The sequence below is a fragment of the Mycteria americana genome, chromosome 1 (assembly GCF_035582795.1).
Source record: "Mycteria americana isolate JAX WOST 10 ecotype Jacksonville Zoo and Gardens chromosome 1, USCA_MyAme_1.0, whole genome shotgun sequence".
NCBI lineage: Eukaryota > Metazoa > Chordata > Aves > Ciconiiformes > Ciconiidae > Mycteria > Mycteria americana.
This window is the reverse complement of record NC_134365.1, coordinates 146156387-146181120: the sequence shown is the minus strand read 5'-3', so window position 1 is coordinate 146181120 and position 24734 is coordinate 146156387. Positions and strand designations below refer to the sequence as shown.

The 24734-nt window shown below is 40.3% G+C and overlaps 1 protein-coding gene across 1 annotated transcript in view; it reads right to left on the bottom strand.

Annotated features, from left to right (window-relative positions):
- The window catches only part of LOC142404915 (interleukin-5 receptor subunit alpha-like), a 30044-nt gene extending 5584 nt beyond the window's left edge, over nucleotides 1–24460 (bottom strand). Inside the window, exons 1-8 of the mRNA XM_075491917.1 lie at nucleotides 24282–24460; nucleotides 13413–13612; nucleotides 12931–13085; nucleotides 12649–12796; nucleotides 11962–12070; nucleotides 11689–11876; nucleotides 8168–8304; nucleotides 3327–3471 (exon numbers count right to left, since the gene is read on the bottom strand). Coding sequence (XP_075348032.1) covers nucleotides 3327–3471; nucleotides 8168–8304; nucleotides 11689–11876; nucleotides 11962–12070; nucleotides 12649–12796; nucleotides 12931–13085; nucleotides 13413–13515 — 985 coding nt within the window. The 5' untranslated portion in view covers nucleotides 13516–13612; nucleotides 24282–24460. The remainder of the gene's footprint in view (nucleotides 1–3326; nucleotides 3472–8167; nucleotides 8305–11688; nucleotides 11877–11961; nucleotides 12071–12648; nucleotides 12797–12930; nucleotides 13086–13412; nucleotides 13613–24281) is intronic.
- Between the last annotated feature and the right edge of the window lie 274 nt (nucleotides 24461–24734).

The window sequence follows — 24734 nt, the reverse complement described above, 5'->3', positions numbered from 1 at the left end:
TTACCTCATGCATTTTGGAAAGGAGGAAGAAAAAGAAGCACACATATTCTTTTAGGTAGACCATTTTATGGTGGATTTTTTTCAGACGCAAATGCTTAAACTTAGTCACAAATAACTACTTTGAAACCAAAACAAGGGGCTTGATTTGCAAAAATGCAGAACACCTCTGAATTACTGTTAACTTCAAAGCAATCTATGAATGCTCAGCAGCTCTAAAAATTAGACCAATTATTTCAAGCTTCTGTGTATGAATAAAGCTGATCAAACATTTCATTTTTAGCAGAAAGTTTCTGTATTAAACAGTTCGGTTCAGTTTAAATTGTGGGTTTTTTTCAAGGGCATATGCTAATTCCAATGGAAAATGAATGTGTTTCCCATGAGAAAATTAACAAATTCTTTTCATGTCAAAGGGACATTTCAGAACAAATATTTTAGTTATGTTTTGAATTATGTTATTTCATTTTGATGTTTCAGCTTTTTTAAATGGAGGCTGAAATGCCTCTTAAAAATGAATTCTTAAGGAAATGTAGCACATTTCCTAGATGAAACATTGGAATGTCATGTAGAAGGAAACAAAAAGCAGGTCATTGCATGCTCCTTCAAGGCTTTCAGCAGAAAAATTGACACATTCCAAAATAAAAGTACCGAATGGATGTTTTTCCTTTCAGGTTACTCCACAGAAAGATTCCATTTTTTCAATTCACTGTGTCTATGAAATTAGGTACATGACTTCCATGGAGTTACCATGAATGATACTACTTATACCAGGGTTTTTTTTTTAATCTAGGCAGTATTATAATGCACTTAATAATGTGCATTTATACATGTTCCCAATTAGAAGCGGACAAAATTATTTCAACAGACTACAAAATAAAATGGACAGAAAACTTTCTCTAAGCATCAAAGGAGATATTTAAAGAGGTTTGCCTGAGCATGTGACCCCTCGATGTAATACAGTTTCATTTCATAAAAGCCACTGATCCTCTCCGAGTACAGGAAGGAAGAAGGGAAATAGCCGCATCGCATGAACTTGTGTATATGTGCAGTATGCTCCAGGGGTAAATCAACATGCTGCACTGAACGCATGCAGGTATTACAGCTTATATGCAACGGCAGTCTTGTCCACCATAAACTTTTCTGAAGTGCAAAAACACTGTGATTTTTCAGCCTCAACAACAGCTGTAGCGGAAGCTGGGGAAGTAGTGGTGTTGAAAACAGTTGAAGGAGACTTGCAGCTGCTAAGATCAAGGTTTGGTAGGCTAGAACCAGGACGGGTGACTGTTCAACTTCATTTCCTTCTTCTGGTGAGAGGCTGACAGGGAGTGAATAAGCCTACATTCCCTCACCAGGAAAAACCCTTCTAATTTCCCCTCCCTCCACTGTCCACACACCAGATGTGTCTGGCCTGACACCAGGCAGACGTCTCTGCTGGCCATGCTATGGTCCTAGGCTCTCTCTGTCTTCAGTGAGAAGAAAGAAGAGGTTTGCCTGAGGGCAAACTCTAAAGGGCAGTTCAAGTCTCTGATGGCCTGAAACATGTTCTCTCCTTCACCAAAGTGAACGTGTGGAGCAACTAGGTTTCTCTCTCCAAGCATTTCACAAGTGAAATGCTTTTGGAATGAAATGAATGAATCTGGGCCAAAAAAGGTGGCATCTGAGAGGTGCCAGTAGACCAGTGGGATGTGGTGACACATCTGACAGAGTAGGCAGGCAACATCCTGTAAACTCTATAACTGAATTTACATTCAATCCATTGCAAAAATAATAATGTCTGGCCTTGTATTTCCTGTGTCTTTGGATAAATATGTACTTGAAGCTCAAGAGAGCAAAAAGACATATTCCAAATACACAGTCTGTTGCATTAAATAAAGATATTTATCTTGTTTTGTTTTACTACCAATAGTATTGTACTGTATTTTTACATGTCAATTTACAGAGACAAGTCTATGCACCAGTTTCTCTCCGTAAATATAGCGTCACTCCATTATACTACTTCCCCTTTACCTAACCTGACATCAGGAAGCTGCTGCATGTGGAGGCATTTTTCTCATCATGGAAAGCACAAGTTTCCCTTGTTAGCACACGAATGTTAAAATCTAGTCATAAGAGGTGAAGGAAAAGTATTACAAAGCTCTCATTTAATTTGTGCTGAAGTGAGCTGTAGGGGACAGAGCACATATATTTAAATGAGAGCTAACCATTTCCTACCTCTGTCAGATAAGAAATTATTCCCCTGGTGTAGGAAAAGAAACATTAGACTTAGTCATTGAATCATAGAATCATAGAATCATTTAGGTTGGAAAAGACCTTTAAGATCATAAAGTCCAACCGTTAACCTAGCACTGCCAAGTCCACCACTAAACCATGTCCCTAAGCACCACATCTACATGGCTTCTAAATACCTCCAGGGATGGTGACTCAATCGCTTCCCTTGGCAGCCTGTTCCAATGCTTGACAACCCTTTTGCTGAAGATTTTTTTTCCTAATATTCAATCTAAACCTCCCCTGGCACAACTTGAGGCCATTTCCTCTTGTCCTATCATTTGTTACTTGGGAGGAGAGACCGACCCCCGCCTCTCTACAACCTCCTTTCAGGTAGTTGTAGAGAGCGATAAGGTCTCCCCTCAGCCTCCTTTTCTCCAGGCTAAACAGTTCCAGCTCCCTCAGCCGCTCCTCAGAAGACTTCTGCTCCAGACCCTTCACCAGCTTCGTTGCCCTTCTCTGGACACGCTCCAGCACCTCAATATCCCTCTTGTAGTGGGGGGCCCAAAACTGAACACAGTATTCGAGGTGCGGCCTCACCAGTGCCGAGTACAGGGGGACGGTCACTTCCCTAGTCCTGCTGGCCACGCTATTTCTGATACAAGCCAGGACACTACTGGTGTAGTCCTTAAGGACTCTGTGATTTGATGAATGTTACGACTTTTGTCGGTTTCTTTGCTTACTAATTCCAGTTGAAAGCATTTGTTGAGATGCTTGGGCTGTGCATTGCAGGGCAGCCCAGGGGGGTGTTGTGAGCTTTTTGGCTGCTGACCATTATTGTTTTCTAAAGGCTGCCAAGAGTCAGATGTAATTTGCCTCAGGAGAACAGCCCTGTGCTAGACTGCCTTAGGACCAAGGAAGTGCAACTCATGAGACCAAGGACTGCCTTTCCCTACAGCAGCTAGAGCTGTGTGAGTCTGGTGCATGCCATGGGCCTCTAGGTACTGTTATGGTACAATAATACAGCAAGGAGAAGAACAAATGCAATAAGGAAGTAAAGATGTTGAATGGTAATAACATAGGTAATGATAAGGGTTATGGATAGTAAATACGTGATAACTTACCATCGTGAAGAAACACTGGTTCACTCCATTCACTCCAAATCTTGTTTCTTATGCATATCTCTTTCTTTACCCTCACTTGTGCTGCACATTTGTTTGCTGGCTTGTGAAACGGGTGCTCATATTTCTCCGCAGTGACATCTACAATCTATCAAGATATGTTTAGGGGGTTATTTTAGGTGATTTCACATTGCAGTTCAAACTGATATAAATCTAGGGATGTCAAACACTATTACTTACATCTCAGACCTAGTAGGAAGAGATTTTCAGAACCAGTGTTTATGTCCAGACACAATCTGACTCTTACCTGGCATGTGTTAAAACTCAGGACTGAAAATGAAGGAGAGCCTGGAACTGATAAGATGGAAGGAGGTATCAGCTATGGTAGGACAGTAAGAATTTGAAACACTGATTCCCCTTTCATTTCTTATCCCATCAAGTGTAGGACGAACACAGTAACTATGAAACTGCAAGTTTCAAGGTTGTGGTGTGGGTAGTGTGCTATACTTGGTTGTCTGGTAGAATAAAAGCTTGCATTTTTCAGCTGACTGGTGGTGAGGGATGCCCACTATTTTAGTGACTATCTTGAAACATCTTTAATTGTGCCTACAAAAGAAAGCACATCACTTCCAAAGATCAAGCCCTCACAAGGAGTGTCAGAGTTCAAAACAGCGGGATCTCTAAATCACTCATCACTTTTGAAAACTGAAGGCAACTGCTGTAAATAAACAAAGCTAAGAATTTAAGAAGGAACAAAAAAGAAACCAGGAGAGGAAACTCCTGCTTATAAAAATTAACAATAATGTTAGGAAGTTGCAAAGAAGTAGAAAGTATGCCTCTCAGGCACACAGGGGTCCAGAATCTTTGCAGCTTTGGTGTTAGGAAAGCATGATGAGGTAGTATTATAAGGCCAACTTTAAGAAAAGGTGATCTCCTGCTCTCCTCATGCTGACTGGTGCAGTGCGGATTTGACCCTGGGTACAATGTCATTTCTTGCTCTTCCTTCACGCTCTTTAAGATCTTTCCAGATCTGATGCTGTCATGGTTTAACCCCAGTTGGCAACTAAGCACCACACAGCCACTAGATCACCCTCCCTGCTCCCAGTGGGATGGGGGAGAGAATCAGAAAAGCACGAGTAAGAAAACTTGTGGGCTGAGATAAGAACAGATTAATAATTGAAATAATAATAACATAAATAATAATAATAAATTGTAATGAAAAGGAAAATAACCAGAGAGAGAGAGGAATAAAACCCAGGGAAAAAAAACCAAAAAAATACAAGTGATGCAACTGCTCACCACCCACCAACTAATGCCCAGCCAGTCCCCGAGCAGTGATCGCTACCCCCTGTCCAACTGCCCCCAGTTTCTATACTGAGCATGACTTCAATGGTATGGAATAGCCCTTTGGCCAGTTGGGGTCAGCTGTCCTGGCTGTGCCCCGTCCCAGCTTCTTGTGCACCTGGCAGAGCATGGGAAGCTGAAAAGTCCTTGACTAGTACAAGCACTACTTAGCAACAACTAAACCATCAGTGTGTTATCAACATTATTCTCATCCTAAATCCAAAACACAGCACTACTACCAGCTACTAGGAAGAAAATTAACTCTATCCCAGCCGAAACCAGGACAAAAGTTCACAAAAGTTCACATGCTAAGTTTTTCAAAAGTAAGTAAAAATGTGGGAAAGTCCTTGGGCTTTCAAAAGCAAACTGCAAGTGACTGTGAGGGTTAAGTGCTAACCAAATGCGGTGCCTGAAAATTTCTTCCTAAGGAGCCAATAATAAGCTTATGTCTGCATAGGAAATTACCAAAATGCAGGACTGAAAGGCTTCTTATAAAATTATGTAGGCCACTTTCTGGCAGTCATGATGTGCAGCAACTTTCAGTCACATCTACCCAGAGCATTTGTGGAGGATGTTTGACTAATCCATTGTTGGTAACTCTATACAGAGCCATCCCCAAGCAGCCTCAGAAACCTGTTCCCGTGCTAGACTGTCCTTGGAATTAGGACACTTTTCCTAACTTTTAGTCTATGTTTTCCTTGCTTCGAATTTAGCCAGTCACTTTTTATCCTACTCACAAGTTGGTATGGGTATGATCCCCATGCTCTTTTATTTACCAGAAGATTGTTAACACAAGTTACATTCCTTTACTCTAGACCATGTCCCTCAGTCTTCCACTCCTAGAGCTCATTTTCAAAGCTTATGCTCATTTTTATAACTCTCACTGATGTTCTCTGAACTTTTTTTCAACATATTTATATTTTGTGGTGGTTCCCCAAAGCACAGTTTGAAACTTCAGGTGAAACTCAGTAGCTAGAAGGGTGAATTAGTCACAGTCTGCATCTTACATGTGACATGCTTGTCATATATACTTGAATAACATTTGACCTTTGTGTAATAACATGGAATGATTGAGTCAGTTTGTGGTTCAGTGTAATCCACAGACCTCTTTTCTTCTGCATTACTGCCTACACGTTAATTACTTATTTTGTGCTGGCACATTTGACCTGTACTTCCTAATCATAGGATTTTCCTTATTACTGAATTTTGGCTTGTTGATTTCAGACTTAGCCAACATTTCAAATTCTAATCTTGTTTCCCACAGTACATGCCAACCCTTCCTATTTTCCCGTCACCTGCAGACTCAACTCCCTATTTTCAGTCTTTATCACTCTGTATCACAGTATTATTATTTGTGCACATAAGTATTCAGCAAGTCATCTCTTCAGGTATTCAGGATAAATAAATATAGACTTGTATATTTTAATCATTATACTCTCACCTGTTCTTCAACAAATATCTACAAGCCTGCTTAGGGACACCCTAATACCTCAACTCATTAAGTCTCTGTGACAGCAATTAAAACCTTGCTTTGACCAGGAAACAGAATCTCAGGCTTTCCCTATTCTTGTCCCTCCTGTGTCTCCTGTAATACTGCTAAAGTTTTCTTCCTTAACTTTGCACACACACACACACACACACACCTTTTATTGTTCCTTGGCTAGGTAACTACCATTTTAGTCATTACTAACTTTGACATTGATTCTCCTCAAATCTACCTTAAAGCCCCTTCATTTATCTCATGCCCTCATATGTCTTTTTTCTGTTGTTACTGCAGCTGCCTCTCTCCTGTATTCCCAAACCATCCCATCATTGAAAAAAAAAACCACCACGATTTTCCACTGCTGTGGGTGTTTATTCACTTCCATGCCCAAATGATTTTTCTTTGCTTTCCTCTCCTATGCTTATATCCTGCAGATGTGTACAAGGCAGAGGACCAGCTGTATAAGACAAGGAAAATAAAATAGATTTATTCCATTTAAATAAGGTTGCTGGACTATTTTATGTATTTGACGTTTCCTTCCAGAGAGTGGAAGGGGTTAGGAAGCTGGAAACAGGGGCTGCAGTGGCCGCATGAACACTGTGGATTGCAGGATCCCCCTGCTCACCTTGAGCTCATCCCTGCCCCACAGTGGGAGGGGACCCCTTACTCCCAGCCCTCCCCGCTACACCTCCCTTGCTCCGAATGTTCCAGGATGAACCTCCTTTGCTCCCTCTGCTCCTGCCCTTTGGTGATTAGGAGCTTTGTGAATGGACAGGAACAAGCCCCCGGATGTCCCTGGCAGGGGTTTTGAAGTATTAGACTTGGGAATGGTTAAGGGGATGATAACTATTTGCAGAGGTGGCTAGAAGGAGGCTACCTCTCTTTCTTCTGGAAAAACCCAAAGAGGACTGGGAAGCTTCAGCATGTCCGCATACAGACCTGAGCTCGTTTTTTGCATGCTGCAATGAGGGAACGTGGGAAGAGCCAGCCCTGTTCTGGAAGCTGCCTAGCAGTACTAGCACTGCACCTGAATTAATAAACCCTGTTGTAAGTTATGAAGATAACATTAGGTGATCAATAACATGTCTACCTCATTGCACTTCTCCTTTCTACTGTGTCTAACAAAGAGTGGATGCATATCAATTTAGTCATAAGTTCTTCCAGGCTTTAATTGCCTCTTAAATGTTTGCAGCTAGCTTAGGCAAGCCTTTTATTGTTAGAGTACTGTACGCTGACTGAAGGTGTGTGTTAGCTAAGTGTTAGGTTCTTAAAGGAAAACACAGCTTCAAAGACAGCTTGAATGAAAACACCAAAGTTTCAGAAAATTCACATTCCAATACACATCTAAATTTCGTATCCATAGTGTTCTGAATTAAGTGCTTGGCTTTCTACTCTTTGGGAGTTAAAACAAGAATCTGCATGAAAACTTTTCAGCTCTTATTTCCAGGTAATTTAAAAATGCCACCTGGTAATGCCAGGTGGCATTTAGTCACCATATGGCATAACCTAAACTATAACACTGTTCTATTTCTTACCAGTAAGACTAAGAGAAGCTGCTGATACACCATGAAAGATTTTAAAATATATATAATGTGTGCAAACAACAGGGGTAATTCTTTTAGTGATGTATGTAGAAATAACAATAATAACATGTAATTTTTTTTCTTTAAAAATGTTATCAAAGTAGCTGATAAACTTTTCTTTTATCTATAACAAATTTTCTTTTATCTCCTTTTTTTATAACAAAAAAGTCAATAATCTATGTGATGTTAATATACAATTCAAATTCAAGATGAAACAAAAAAACCAGCCCACCTCAATGCAAGCACGACTCTGAAAGACTTCATGAAATGTGTTGATTTTCCATTTTTGACCAGAAAGACAAGAAAAGTCGGGACAAGACCTTAGGATTTCTTTGAAGTTTGTTTGAGTTTTAATTCTGTTAAATTCAAGGGATGCCTAGTTTTTATGGAAGTTATGCCATACAGATTAAGTGTATTACCAAAAAACTGATTACCTTATGATCTGTTATTTTCACTTGATACAAAAAACACTTTTTACTTGCAGAACCAATAGTAGGCGGGGGTTTCCAGTGAATTTTAATACTTCTGTTTTCAAGGGAAACTGAGATGTTGATTGGTGGGTTCAGTTTCTCTGAAAAAAGAGCACAGACAGACCTTCTGTACCTCATGCTCTTTCTTATATTTATGCTGATGCAAAACAAATGCAGTGCGTTAGTCCCTAAAATACACAGATGACTATTTTGGAGGTTATCGCACCCAAAGAGGGCGTTCAGTGAGTGACGCATTTTCTTTAAAAGTGCTGCTCACTAAGCGGCATCCATTTCTGTCTCAAAATAAAGAGAGGAAGTTTTTTTTCATGTATCTTTCCAGGGAAGGTAGTGAGGGTGGACAGGAGGAGCGGGGCCTTTGAGATCACCCTCCAGAGTCCGGGTGGGTGTCAAGGAGACCTCTGAGCTGCTACAGGCTCCCTGCCATGTCAGATTGTTTCCACTGTGTCTTGTGGGATACCCCAAGTCTGCCATGAGCCTGCTAGTATAACTTTGAAAAGAATGGAACTTGATCTCTCACAGAGGCATTACTGACAAGGTGCCAGCTCCTGGCGGGTCTTATACAATATATGAGGTTTTCTACACATGCTTTAGAAATCTTTCTATCTCTTTTGTAAATGAGCCGGTGAGCACTTGCTATGGAGGAAGCAAGATGTGCTTAGGAGATGTAAACAGACAAACAAAAAAAATCCTTCCTGCCACTGTGCTCCAGTCACGAAGTGCAAGGAGTGTGATGGCAATGGTTTTTTTCAGGGAGGGATGGGCTACAGGGTTGGAAGCAAGGGACATTTGGGTTCCCAGGATTTTAGCCTTTGGTTTAGTTAAGCAAGTCTACAGTTGTTTTCTAGCATGGTGAGTGTTAGAGCACTGGTCCTAGGTGTGTGCTGGAGTACTCAAGCAGCCTGAGCCCTCTCCAGCTGCTGTTGCACTGCTGTGAAGGGAGGAACTTCAGCTGGAGTTTTCCAAAAAAGCCCTCCCAGCAGAGGCAGAAGTGCATGGCAAGTTTCTGTGGACAAGGACAACGAGGTCTGGGGCTGACATGGCTGCAATGTGGTGCTGGAGAGAAAAGACAGAAAGAGAGATGGAGAGGGTGAGTGGCAGCGTTACTAGTCCATGAAGCCGTTGTGCTTGCTCTAGCAGCTGTGGCTGCATGACCCTGTGTCTCTCCATGGACATGTATAGTCACACTGGGGTTTCCTTTTTGGCTTTTCTTTTTCCTTCCTCTCCTTGAGAAGTCTCCTCTCTTTGAGTAACTATCCCATAAAGTTAGCAAAAACATTTCTCCCAAGGCTACCTTGGGCTTGTAAAATTGTTTGCTTCTGCCTGTCCCCAAAGCTGTTGGTAGTGACCAACACCTGCCTTTGAGGGCAGAGGCACACCATGAGCTGCGAAAGGTGAGGAGAGTAAGCAGCAGCTTTTTTTTTTGTTTAGTCTCTGTAGTAGGAAAGACCTATTTCTCTGAAATACTATTCCCAGAGCATGTCGTCCTTCTTTGAGTATACCAAAAGTAGGAAACAATTTTTTTTCACCCTTTTGTCACCTGTCAGCTGCAAATTTCTTCAGCTCCCACACACACACAGCCAGGACTGAGTTATTTTTGGGCCGCCTGCAGCACAGGGCATGCATGAGTCCTGTTTTGTCAGACCGTATGTCATGTTATTAGAGGGAAGCTTGCACTGTAGGGGCTGGTAACTCGCAGCAGGACAGCCGCCAGGACCTCCAGGACTGTGCAAGGGCGAGGCTGGCTAAAGCCCAGCTGGAGGCTTTCCTGTTTAAGAAGGGGAGCCTGGATACAAACAAGCCTTTTTGATGCCTGTTAACCAGAAAGGTACAACCTTTCTCAGGAGGGAGAAGACGGCCCTGGTAACTCTGGAGCCTTGCAAGAGTAATTCCACTACCTACAATGTGAACAATGTCCCCTGCAAGCTCACTTAGACTTTGCGGTGCCCTACCAAGGTTTGGCAATGGGTTTTAGAGGCAGGGCGAGCTAACGGGGTTTGTGCCTGGTGCTGAGACCGGAGGGGAAGCTGTTGGCTGAGCCAGCTGTGACTGGCATGCACGCTGCTGATGGCTAAAGATGGCGAAGACAGGAAGGGAAGAAGGGCAGGGAGGAAACGCTGGCAGTCTGGCCTCTGCAAAGAGGAGGTGGTGGCTGCTCTGAGCAGGAGGAAGGAGATCAAGCGGATGGAGAGAGCAGCAGGGAAGGGACAGCCTGCTCCCTCCTGCTTATGCCCCGCTGGCTCCTGCCGACCCCAGCCTGTGCTCCCCAGGCAGGCGCTGGGTGGGAAGGTTGTCCCAGGAGTAGCAGAGGGGTGGGAGAAGGCACGAAACTGCCAAGGTGGGGCTGGGCAAGCCCTCAGGAGGCTGTCAGGCAAATTAGAGTAGTTCAGGCATCACTTCTGAACATTACGTGAAATTTTTTGTGGCTGTGTGAAGAATTTGATCCCGAGACTGGACGTAGTGCAGCAGCTCTCTGCTCTGGAGTCTGCAGGTGGGATCAGACCCAGGCAGCCAGTCTGGAAGTGAGCATCTTCCCAGTCAGCTATGAAAACACCTAATACAGTCTCCCCGCAGATTAGTTCCCCCCCCCCTTTATTTTTTGTCTTTTCAGGAAAACCTGATTTTCTTGAAATTTTATTTTGCTAAAACAGAACATCTTGCTTATAGCTGGCTCTGATTGCAGTGTAAATCTTTGAGTAAAGCCAATAATTCTGATGTATTAGAACAGAATAAATGAGATCTAACTCAGAATAAATTTTAATAGTTTTGAAGTACTTTTTTGCTATCCTTTGAGTTATGACTGATTCGTGTGTTATAGGTCTGGAATATGATCAGCATGTTCATAATTTTAAAGATATTTGAATCTGCAATCTGTGCTAAAACTCAGGTAAATTTCTTACGCGTGAGATTAATTCAGACTTCCCAGAGAAGTAAGGAAAAATAATTTTATATGATCATTCAAAACTGTCTATAATTAAAAATAACTGTCAGAGTATTTTAAACTGAAAAATCATGTCATAAATAAATAGAAATATTACTAATGTTTGAGAACATTCATATTCTTAAATTCAGTTATAAATGAGACTTGTGTCTATTTATGTTCCTGGTTTTTTATCACATTTTCTTCAGCACTATAAAAGAAAAAGAAAAGGATAGGAAAGAGAAAAACTGGAGAAAGGAAGGGTATAATGCTTTTCAAATTGCATTTTCTCAGACTAGCCTATCAATTTTTTTAAAATGCCAGTTATAGATAAACAATTATATTACATCAGAGAAAAAAATAACTTTGATCAATAATCCATTTTGTTTAATCTTTGTGTAAAATTCCCAGAGACATAAATGCATAAAAAGATAGAATTAATATTCTGACTTTGTCACACTTTCCTCTTTCCTTTCTTTGCTTTCCAGACCAATGAAATAACCAATAAATGAACTTTTCATAATAGGTAATAATAGACAATACTTACCTATTGTCTGGGGTGTAAAAGCTTTGTAATAAGACAGTCCTCTTGAATTATTTCTCAGATCTCTTACAGTTATGTTTAAATTGATTTTTCTTGATGGTTGGAAATGTATTTCTTTCATATGACATCCAATATTTTTCTTCCTTGCATTTTTTATATATTGCTGGCATTCAAAATCTTTTCCTACGTGTCTGTGAGAAGGAAATATGAGTCTTATAAATCAAGGACTTAGGTACAAAAGCATGGTTTCATACTTATTTTGCACAAGACCCTTACCTGTATGAAAAAAAGATCTGGATATCTTCAGGAGCTTCTGCTTTAATATGCCAGGTGCAATTGAAAAAAGAAATGTTATATATGATGCATGAAAGATGCTGAATATATACTGCAACAAAGAAAGGGGAAAAAAGAGAGAGTGATGTTTATTTTACATGGATTCTCTAATAACAACGTGATGGTTGCCTTTACAAACCTGTTATGTAATCTTATTTCTAGAAGCGTGAATAAGTGGTAGGTGAGAAAAAAAAGCGTCTTTTGGCTTTTTGGACAAAGACAACTGAGAGGCACAACTGCTACTACCAGCAAAAGCCTTACAAACCCACTTAAAGAAAAGAATGTCTGGAGTAGTAGTTGAAAAGCTCTGCTTTTTTAAGATTTCCTGAAACCAGGTGATAGAGAAGGCAATCTTCAAGAGACATGAGTTGCTAGGGAAAATGTAGAGAGTGGTTGGGTCATTCTGACATCTTGCTCAGCAGAGATGGAGTTTTCTGAATCTGAACATGTCTAATAAAGGAAATAATTCTGTAATATTCCAGGGTGTTATGTGTCATCTTCTTAACAAATCCTATACCAAAAAATTAGCATAAGAAGATAATAATGAGCTTTCAGAAATTATATGGCTCCAAGTAAGACAGAACATTATCATGACTGTTTGGATGTCTTAACATGTAGGAAATAGCTGACCTGGAGGTGCCTTGTAAGTAAATTCTGTCCAGCCACTCTCCTTAATTACGTCTTCTGTTTCTTTTGCAAAAAGTTGTGTTTTAACTTTAGCATTAAAACCAGAATGTAACTCAAGACGTATTATCTTTTTCTTATCCTGCAGTCTTTCCTAAGAGGAGGAAGAAGGAATTGCATGAAGGTAGATGGTACTAAATATTGAAAGGGAAATTATGCAAATTCATCTACTGAATGAAGTAATACATGATTTCACTTTAAACTATGTGTAACCATTGAACAACTTACTTTCCTTTCATGAGTGGTATTGAAGAACTTATAACTCAAAATATACTTCACAGTGTACTTCTCAGTTTCTTCTTTGGTCAGGTTGTTGTTCCAGGACAGAATAACTCTCGACTCCTGCTTGGTAATCCGCAGAACATTATGTAGCCCCAGAGCATCTGCAATTACAATGAAATTACATAGAGGAAGAGAGGAAGAGAGGCCCGCCACTGTGTGCACAAAGGATTTGGCTCTCAGCAAGGCTTGCGTACCCAGTAGCTTCCCCAGGAGCTCTGTTCTTACATGGAGCAGGTGGTTGCTGAGCTCTGTTGAATATGACTGACTGTAGCAGTAAGATTCATGTTTACCTATCTGCAGCTCCCAAAACGTTAGGTGATTCACTTTTACCTGTCTTGGACGCCTCTCCTAGCACAGGTCTCTGTTTCTCTCTATGGGCTGTAGAAAGTGCCTTGACAACAAGAACTGTTACTTAATATTTTACTTACCCACTACAGATGGTTGTCCACTTGCCAGGCTAGTGGAAAATAGTGTCTTATGCTGGAAAAAACTTAATATCAGCATGACAGGAACGACTGTAACACGTGCCATAGCAAATGCTTTGGGACACAGGTCTGCAGAAACTGAGACTCTTTAGTTCCAAGTTTGGTTGAGAAAGCACTTAGAACATGATGTTTTCATTTTGCATCTGCGAAATAATATGAAAGAGTCACTCAACCGCTTAAGTGATGTCTGAAGTATAAGAAGTAAGTATGACATAACATATGTTTAATGCATCTTGTTGATCGGTGCCTTCTATGCCCAGGATGTTTGTATTTAAGCGCACCTTTAACTGGGTGCCAGGGCCAAAGAGGACAGGTGTGCCATGCTGAGCTGGTTTTGAATGGCAGCACTGCTTAGACTGCAAGGCAAGGCCACAGATATGACACTACTGATACTGAAAGCAAGACCACAGAAATGACACTACCGATACTGATAGCAGACAGTTTGGGTGGGAGCCACCTGACGTAACTTTGGCTAGATACAAAACCAGCAGCTGTAACTGTATGAGCTATCTAGCCTCTACTGGCAGTACAGCAACTGTCACTTCTAGGTTGTGATTTGTGTTCCCTGGGTTAGGTATCTGCTTTAGGAGGATATGAACTGTAACTATCTACAAATGGAGAGATGAATCTTGCCATTTGCAAAAGTGACTATCAGCAAGAATGTATCAGGTGTTTTCTAAATTTGGGATACAGTGAGAAAATAGATTCTGCGCTGGTCAACGTTGGTTTTAGAAAGACCTAACTGCTGTTTGATGGCTGAGTTTCGTTCAAAGGTTGTTTTACATTAAAACAACCTTACCTTAAAACTCTGAGACCTTACTGGTTCTCCACGGAATTAACACACATCTGTGTTAGGGGTCTTTCACTCACAAAGTAACTGATTTATCTTGACTCGATTGTTTTCAATACTAAATTCTCACACACACTCTATGTGTGTTATCCAGGGATCAGCAAAAGGACCCCTGGAGCCATATCAAAATGTTCACAATACATTGACTAACAAGAGGCATTGGTCATGTAGCGGAAAATGTGTGAATGTTCAGCACATCCAAAAAATCTGCAATGAGGTTACCTGGAAAAAAAAAAAATACACATACACTTTCATTTATAATGCTATTTTGGTATAATGCAGTGAACAAGAGATCATTTAATGAATGCTGTCATTGTTTATGAAGTGCTATGAAATAGCATAACAAAATGCTTTAAGGCAGAGATTCCCCCACCTGGTTCATTCTGGCACTGATCTCAGCTGCAGCAGCAGCAGCAGCTGTAGTATGTGTGTCACACCACGTGCATGGCAAACAAAAAGGTGAGTAAATTCTGCTTGGTGTGCCCGGGAAAGAAGTCAATTCTAATTGCCTGGAGAGGGAAGGGGCGAGCTGTTCTTACCCTCACTTCTTGTTAATGATGCCCCTGGAATGGTAGGGTGTGTGGCAAAAGTCAGGGAAAATATAAAATGAAAACAACGAGGTTTTAAGGCTTTATAATTCAACATGCAGTGGCTGTAAAGGATTGAGATATGAGATAGAGCAATCAAAAATAGTCCTAGGAACATGTATGTACTTTATCTAAATTTCAAGAAAGGGAAAAAATGAGGATGGAAAACACTAAGCAAGTTAAAATATTTGTGGCTGTTAGTAACATGACTACTTTTGCAGAAAACACAAGTCAAAAGGGGACCTGAAATGGGAAAAGGAAGAAAATAAATCTTAAAGTAGCAACAACTTTTGGTGCTAGAAACAAAAATAGAAATCATCTGTAGGGTAATATAAATGTATTCAGTTGGAGAAAGGAAACACAGAGGCAGAGAAGGAAGATTTTTAAAGTAAGTCTGAATAAACTTAGAAAAAAACCAACCAACTTGAGTCAAAGAAAGGCATTTCAGGAGAGATCATTGCTGTTTCCTGGCAGTGACTTCTTCCTAGGAGTACCTTTCGTACGGCACCGAGAGGCACTTCTCCACTCAGTGTGCAATGAACTCCGGCACCTTGCTCCCACGGCACTGCGATGGCAGACAGTGTCAGCAGGCTGAGAATAGGACTAGACAAATTCATGGAAAGCAGGTCTTTGAAAAGCTACTAAAAAGTGTTAGAGATGGATGTACCCTCTAACAACCCTAATTCAGCAGCTGTAGATGCTGAGGGAACACTTGGAGCTAGGGTTGCAGGAGGTAGCCAAAGTTGTGGATTATATCTAAGTAGTACCTCCTGTTGCCACTGCTGCAGACAGAACAGCAGATGGAACGCTGGGCTGACCCCATGGCGTATTTCTTACATTTATATGCAACAAATTGGTCCACAGAAAACAGCAAAGCGAAAGCACTGCAACATAAGGACACCCAAGGTGATCAGGAGGGAATGAAAAGCTGCCCGTACGTAAAAGGCTTTTGATCCATGACTTGTCAAAGACCGCATATTTCCATTTATGTCAGCATAGCTGAGCAGAAAGACAGAATATTTCTTCTCAAAAGTACGCAGACAGGACTGTGTGTTTCTAATCCTGTGCTACAAAGAGCTTTATGTTAGTATCTGGTGCTGAAATTCAGTCTATGAGGTGCAAAATAAAATTCACTGCCTGACAATTTTTTTTAAGAAGGCCCTCTAAGTCCTTTTGTCTCTGGAGAAATGCACACTAGCCAAATATACTTACAGACAATCCAGTTAATCTAATGGGATATAAATTATCTCAATAATCTAAATAATAATAAAAACATAAAGAAAAAATGAGTTATTGCTTTCCAAACAGTGCACTATAAAAAAATACTCTTTTTTTTTTTAGTAGGAAAGTATTCTTAATATTTGAAAACAGTACTACGCTTATATTTCACTTTTTGTTTTGGTATTTCGTTTATCCCCTTCCTTTCATTGCTGAGCTTCAACTATAGCTAATGCCTGTTGGTTGCTGCCCAGCAATGTCTGGTTTTACAACAGTGGGTTGGTTGCTGGAGTAACAGAAAGGGGAGGTAACATAAAGGGAGCTGCCAGCCCATACACCACAGCAGCTGTAGAGATTGTAAGGGCTTGTGCAAAACCCACCTGGTGAATCTGGGAAGTAGGCAAGAAAAAAGAAAGTAGTGAAACCAGTCTTCACAAAACTCAGAGCAGTTACTTTGAGTGTGGGGAAACTGAACCATTTAATTTTAAAAATTCAGGAGACCTGAGAGTTTACTGAAGTGTAGATCTGTTCACTGTCCATGTGTCTCAATAAAAGTCATTTTTGAAAAGTTTGTGAGGCTGTTTATTATATCTTTCTAAATACAAAAGTTAACGTTTCAAGAAACAGCATTTTTTAATATTTTCTTTGAAAAAAATAGTAAAATTGTCCAAAAAGACAATTTCAAGTGCACTTGAAAAATAGATTGTGCCTAATTTAAAGGGTAAATTCAATCATTAAGCAATGAAATCTTTTATTCATGGCTGTAAACCACAGTCTTAGATAAGGGGAATCACTAGGACTGTTTGTCTGATTAAGACTACCTAAAATTTATGCTTCATTTAAGGCTATCGATTCATATTTTTCAAAGCCCCCATATTTGATAGTAAACAATGTTGAAATTGATTAAGGAATAATGAAATAAACAATATAGGTCAAATACATTTTAAAGGTCTGGGTAGCTGAGGAGTCAAAACAGCAGTACCATTTACATTCTTTTTTCAAAACTTACCTTCATTTTAATGCATGTTAAATCCTGGATATCTATGCATCGTTTGGGCTGAGAAGCAGGAGAGGTCAGCGCTGGAGAATGTCTTGATTTAAGACTATAATGAGAAATTGATTCGAGAGACTTCCCTTTTCGCAAGACACCACCTCAGAAAAGCCTGTTTCTGCTGCCACTTCCCACTCTGGGACCAAAGCACACCTCTGAATATGCAAACACTAACTGGAACCTTAGCCAAGTTTTTCAAAATACCTTGAAAGAGGCGCACCTCTGGATGATAACTCATTGGTCAGAGCTGTTACTATTTTTTATCTCTTTTCACACAGAAGAGAAAAATTTCAAAACATTTTACATATTGTCATGAGCTCTTATCTTTTAAGAAAAAGACAGTTCATATGAGAAATTAAATCGTGTAGTGCAAGTGGTGGTTATGAAATTAAAATCTCGGAAAGATCATGCCCTACCTGCCATTGTTCTGGTTTTTTCGTGGTTAATAAGCATCTTCTACTGCACACCAAATTAAAAAAAAAAAAAAAAAACCCAAACACAAACTAGACCGATAACCAAAAGTCCCAGAACTAATGGGGGAAAAAGAACAAATCCATTTTGAACAGGTGTCACTGTCTGTTTTACCCTCCATCTCTGAAGCTTTGCCCAGCCTAGCCTCTGAAATTGTCCTACTTTTACCTTGTTTGCTTTGTGAATGGGGTTAGTTTGCAGTTATCACATATGCAATTCCAAGCCATACTGGCATGTTATGAGTGGCATTCTGGACGGTCTGACTGCCTTGATAATAAGTGGGTTTGAAATAAACATCACTTTATTGATACAAGCTGATATTTTGCATTCCGGCTTTCCATCTTAAGCTGAATTTGGAGGGGGAATAATGGATAAAATTGTTCAGGTTTTTTCTGGGAATGTGGTTTGGAACAGATATGCCTCGTCATTCACGTTGAAAAGTATATTCGCTGAGAATCTGACCCCAGGTTTTGGTGCAAAAATGAGCGTAAGGTGTCAGGAGTGCATTATTTACTGCCTTTTTAAAAATTCCCAAATTTGGGTAAACTATTATCCTCTTAAAAGTCTCATTTCACAAGCATTGGTACAAAGGGCTGAAGAGATCAAGGAATATATTTTCTTTCATTTACTAACTGGTGTGCTCCCCTCCAGAGCATAGAAACTGGCTCTTCTGCTTTGCTTTTCTCCGTCTTTAGCTGCTGGGCACACAGCAGAGAAATGCTGATGAGGAATGGATCCCACCTCCCCCAATCACTTTGGTGGCTTGTTAGGTGAAGTGGTAGTGACCTAAAGATCTTCACCCTCATCCCAGGTGGAGGTTGTTACAGTTAAGTATAGAAACATTTTTATTCTCTCAGTATGTATGCTAAAAAGACACGTTAAAAAACCCCAACCAATGAAAAAAAAACCCAACCAAAGATATGTCATTCAAAAGCCCAATGGAATGTTTCAACTTGTTGCTGTTAAAGCCTTAAAACCTGCTGCTTTGCATCTTGGGTATACATGATGTGCCTCTTTCTTTTAATAATATATTTTTTGCTGTGATTACTGTGACTGCTTTATATCCAGATTTCCCTTATACACAGATTCAATAAGTTAATCTTGGTTTTAGATTAGAAAAGAATGTATTTAGGTCCATGTGTTATTTTATTGTTAGCACTAGATAATGCAATTATACAGCATAAGGCCAAACCAACAGCCTTTACCTCTGTTTTGAAGTTTATCAGACATGAGCTTAAGGTGGGTGTGTACAAAAACCCCATACTTTTCTGACAATGGACTAGGTGAAGAGAGGTAAATGATTCTTGAGAACTTCAACTATATTTAGAAGTATGTTGTATTTAAGTGAGAAGAGTGTGACTTAGAATCTCAAATCCAATGGTAAACGTAGCAAACCTGACCACAGGCCCAGTACTTCATTTTTAAAATGTATAAAACTTATTTTCCCATTGTGTCTTATGCTATTAGCAAAACATGTAAGTTTTATCTGGTCTAAGCGTGGTTTGTACATTGAATTGATGGTAGCACATTAGTAATTGCAGCATGTTTGTTCCGGTATTCTTACATCAATAAAACACTACTATTGCTGACTTCAGAGAAAAGCCATTCATTACCTGGTGGTATGTTTTCTGGAGTTTTCTTATAATTTAAAATAATTAAAGATTAAAAGGAATAAAGCTACACCTCAGGGATTTTTTTTCCTTTAAATTTTCACACAGTGTTAGTTTATTCAGAAAAACAAGAATGGTAGGAATTCAACACTTTTTTCCATCCTTAGTAGACTCTCACACTGAACTGAATAATAGTTTCAGTTCATCGAAGTGCTGCGTTGGAACAACATATGGATTTGTGCTGATCAAAATGACGTGTGGTATAATTAAAAATATCCATAAAGCCAAGGCACTGTGCAGTACTTCACCCAGGGTTTAGTTGCCTGTGAAAAGAAATGACTGCTAACAATCCATAAAGCCAGTGCTCCAAGCAAAGCTCAGTACTTAACAGCCATTTCTTTTGTAGTCATCTGAACCCTGCGTCAAGCTAGTTCCAGCGAAGTCCCATGCGTGTGACTAAAGGACATGGGTTTTCCCTTCTCGCATTCCCTCCAAGTCTAGTTTTGTTGTGTTAGCACAGCTGGTGTTTGTAATCGTGTGGTGGGTGCATTTGGGGTGCTCTTTAGTTCCACCTTTGTTTACATCAACAGAGGAAGAAGGGAAAATCTCATCTTTTGCTTTGCACTGATGTGAAAATGAAGTTTCAGAGATTTGGTCTGTTGAAAATGAAATGTTTCACTGCAAAGGGGTAGTGAGGCAGGCTTGAAGGATATCACTAAGGTAAAGGGAGTGTCCTGGAAGTGGTATGTGCGTTTTAGCAGAAGGGAGTTTTGACATCATAGTTTTCTACTGCAATGACTAAATTACCACCATTTGGGTTTCTTAATCCTGTTTTGAAGCTGATCTCATGTTTCTGTTTCACATAATAGGGATGGCAGCTGCCACTGTGGCCTTCTACTCTGCATCTGCAGTCTCAAAATGTAATGTTTCTTTTGTTGTTCTTTTTTGTTGTGTTGTGTAATGTTTCTTTTGTTGTTCTTTCTGTTGTAATACTTTTCAAACTAGATAGATGCATATGTACATGTATCAATACAAGGCTTGCCAGAGAAAGTAATTTTTTTGGAGAAGATGTCTCTTTACTTTCCAAAAATTATCAGCTACAGCAAATAGCCATCTGTTGACAGTGAAAGTAAACTTCAGATACAGCACCTCTGTTCTAGTTTCTCTGTTTTTCTACATCTGTCGAGGTTAATATCAATTACAGTCAAATCCTACATGTAGAGATTTATGAGACAGCAATGTGTAGGTGTGGGGTACACTGTAGGGTATGCTGACTTTGCATCAGGGGTGGGAAGGAGCCCTATGGGAAGGAGTGCAATACTATATAGACATGCTTGTTCTCAGCTAATCAGGAGGAATCCGTGAAAGGTTTGAATTAAAAAGGTAGTGCTGATAGTATTGTGATTACAAATCCATTAGACTAAATCAGACCCATTTAACACCTACAGTAGGATATGCACTACTTTTAATGGGGGAGAGAAAGGAGAGGAAAAGGTGGGAAAAAACAGAGCCCTAATCTTTTCTGAGTGAGGAACTGAGGCATGGAGAGTTTATACAAGTTTTCCAAATCACACCAGAAATAGCTGAAATAGCTAGGAATTGTTACTGTTCTGAAATTTCCATTTTAGACTTTGTGAACCACATAGAAAAATTCAGAACACTGATCAGGAGCTGATATCTCATTATGCATGCAAATTCCTCTGGGGTGATGGTGAGATCAGTGATAAATCATAGTAATTGTGATGACAAGCAGCATAAGAGACTAAGGCTTGAAATAACGATTTCTCTTTTAGCGTGAAAACAATAGATATGCATCCGGAATATTTCTAGGAAGAGAGGCTGCTGTCTTATAAAAGATAAGCTATATTTCATAACCATTACACTTCTTTCAAGGAGACTGGTGAAACATAGCCTAACACAGAGAAAATTCCAAGACACTTAAAAGCATATACATTGGCATCTGATTGCTAATTTATGCAAACATTCCTGATCAGATATTCAAGAACCGACAACAGAATACTTAATATATATACTTTATCAGGTACAAATTTGTGGAATCAAATAAGAGACTAACAACGCATGTCATGTTAGCCTTTATTTATGCTTAGCTCTTAGAGTCAGTTTGAATCATTTGGTGGCTGTTGTGCCTCAAATAGCAACTCTGCATGGTCACAGGTGTGTGATGTATTCGAACTACTAAGATCCGTGTATATCATTCTATATCTCAAGGAGGCAGAGACCCCAATGCCTCCTTCTTTAATTCTGTTTATCACTCGGCATTCCCAGTTAACAGGATGAAACTGAGCTACTGACCCACTGCATCAGTCTAGAGTATCTACCTGCTAGACCCGAACTCCATTCCCACAGGACTTTAGCAGCTACCTGGAGTGCGTAGCGTACGGACAGAGAATGAATAGGGAACAGACCCTGCTGGGAGAAAGCAGGTGGGGAAGACCTTAGGATACATACTCAGTTTTTTTCTCCGTCAGAAGTCTGGGGATGGGATTAATCCTCAGTTTGGGTTTCTACAGTTTAGGACTAGGATTCAGACACCTGCAAACTGGCATCAACAAGGAGCTAGTTGTCAGGGTTTCCATTACAGCAACTGGATATCTAGCTAAAGTAATGAGTGAACTACAGAGAGAGAGAGGGCGTTGGGCAGGGAGGAAAAGACTCATCTCACCTTCAGGTAGACCCATACAGTAAATCTGATAAATCAAATTGTAAGCTGCATTGATTAGATCTCTGCTCATTACAACTGAATTTCAGACCCCTAAAATTGTTACAAATTCAAGCCCTGCTCCCCCTGTTTGGATAAAACCTTTAAAAATGGGCAGATTGAAAAAGCAATGGACTCTGAATAAAAACCATTTTTTTATTTCCATTTCTTTAATGGAGCACTGTTAATTTCTCTCCATGCTTCCTCTATACAATTCATTTAAGAATATCCTTCAGAATGGTTCATTCTATTTTCCTTCCCAGTTGGTAAGCAGAAAACATTTCAGGTGCTCAGCACCAATCCTTGTCCTTATAACATCTTTAAACTTCAAGTCTTAATTTTCATTCTTCCACCATTAAGAGCTAGAACTGGCTCTGGCAAAGCTTCTATTGATTCACAAATCATTATTAAAAGACTGCTTCCTATCTAGATTACTGAAGATATTGTAAAGTGCTGCCTTCTGCATCCTCCATCTGATTCTTTCAACTCGCAAAGCAGTATTTGATAAGGAGTCTTCTAGCGCTAGCATGGGGCACTCTTTGCCTACCAAGAAACACAACATATATGTGCAGATGTGCTGGTTTTGGCTGGGATAGAGTTAATTTGCTTTCTAGTAGCTAGTATGGGGCTATGTTTTGGATTTGTGCTGAAAACAGGGTTGATAATACAGAGATGTTTTTCTTGTTGCTAAGTAGTGCTTATACTAAATCAAGGACTTTTCAGCTTCCCATGCTCTGCCAGGAGCATGGGAATATGGGAGGGGGCACAGCCAAGATAGTTGATCCAAACTGGCCAAAGGGCTATTCCATACCACATGACGTCATGCTCAGTATATAAAGCTGGGGAAGAAGAAGGAAGGGGGGGACATTCGGAGTGATGGTGTTTGTCTTCCCAAGTAACCATTACACGTGATGGAGTCCTGCTTTCCTGGAGGTGGCTGAACACCTGCCTGCCCATGGGAAGGAGTGAATGAATTCCTTGTTTTGCTTTGCTTGTGTGCGCGGCTTTTGCTTTCCCTATTAAACTGTCTTTATCTCAACCCACGAGTTTTCTCACTTTTACTCTTCTGATTCTCTCCCCCATCCCACCAGGGGGGAGTGAGCGAGCGGCTGGGTGGTGCTTAGTTGCTGGCTGGAGTTAAACCACGACAGCAGATGACGTGCTCAATGAAGACAAGTGTATCCATGTCCTTTACACAGCCAAATCTGGAGGGGAAAAATGTCTATCCACCTGCTATAGCCACCATTTTTGGAAGAACTTTCTCACCCTCGTGACACTCCTCCCCTACCAAACTCTAGTTGCCCAAGATCACAATGGTGAAGAGCAGCATTTGCCACTCAGTTGAAAGAGAATTAACTCTTTGCCAAACAGTCTGATGATATAAAATTCACTAGAGACAGGCAGAGGGAAAATGTCTATCCATCTGCCAAGCGCAAGTAAATAAATGACTTATTTGTGAAATCTTTTGCTAATCTCAGTTCCAAAACTCTTTACAGTTGAACCGTCTAACAAAATCATTGTCATTGGCCACTTCACTTAGAGAGATTTTCAAAAATTAATTCTGTATTAGAGAAAGATATGTTTCTAGATGCTCTGCTCAGCACTCTTAAATATTGGTCAACAGTGATAATTGTCCTTGTTCAGAATTCTATCTCCTTATTACTAATCTGGAGCTCATCAACAAAAACTCTTCCATTGCATTCTTGTGGTCTCTCAGTCCCCTAACAGTGAGAATACACTGAGCAAGAAATCACACCGAAAGGCAGCGAGCTGTGTCCATTCGTCACGACACTTCTGAAGCATTTCCATAGCTCAGCTTGGAGCAACCACTACACGCGCTCTTTGAAGCAACTCTATTCTCACCCAAAAGACTGGCTTATCTACAGGCACTGTTATTTGTTATTGGTAAAAAAAATCAGGAAATATTTTATAAAATCTTTAATTGTTAGACATTTAACAAATCTGATTTATTCTAAATTTTAGAAAGTTTTGCAAGAAGACCCTTCTGAAATCTACAACTTTGCCTGAAAATAATTTGGGAGTTTGGGGCGTTTTTTGCAGTTTCCCAGTGGAGGCGACTTGATTTTTCTGACTAAACAATAAGTTTTTTGCTTGAGGATTACTGGATAGAAAACAAATGAGGTGGAGGAGAAGTTGGGTTAAAATCTGTCAGAGGAGGGTTGCTCTAGAACAGCCCTGACTTCCTCGACAGAGGAGGAGGTGAGAGTTTCTGCCTCTGGGAAGAATTTGAGAGAAGAGTATGAATCTTGCCCGAAGTTTAAAAAAGGAATGATGTTAGGACGTACCTTTGGCAGAGGTTCACGGCTGTTGCAGTCCATCCACGATTCACTCCTTCAGTCCTACAAGAAGGGCACACACTTTTCTGATGGAGAAGATGAGAGGATACAGCCCTCTACGGTGCTATTTGCAACTGCGAAGCTTAGGTAATTCCCCATTTAGCATGCTGGAGAGTCCCAAAGAGACATGCTGCTTATTCTGAGGTGATTTCTCAAAGCTGTAGCTTCCACTATGGATCAACCTTGCCTAACATTTCCAAATCCTCTCCTGCACTAAGTTCAATGTTACTTGCCCATTTCCCACAGATCAGCTTACTCACCTCCCTGTGTGCAACCAGATCGGCTGACTCGTAAATCAGTCAGATCCCTGTTCAGTCCCAGGCACTACTTCCTTTTCCAACCCTTACTAGTGCACTTAATCATGCAAGCAGTACCAGCTCTCTGGACGCAAGAGGACTCAAA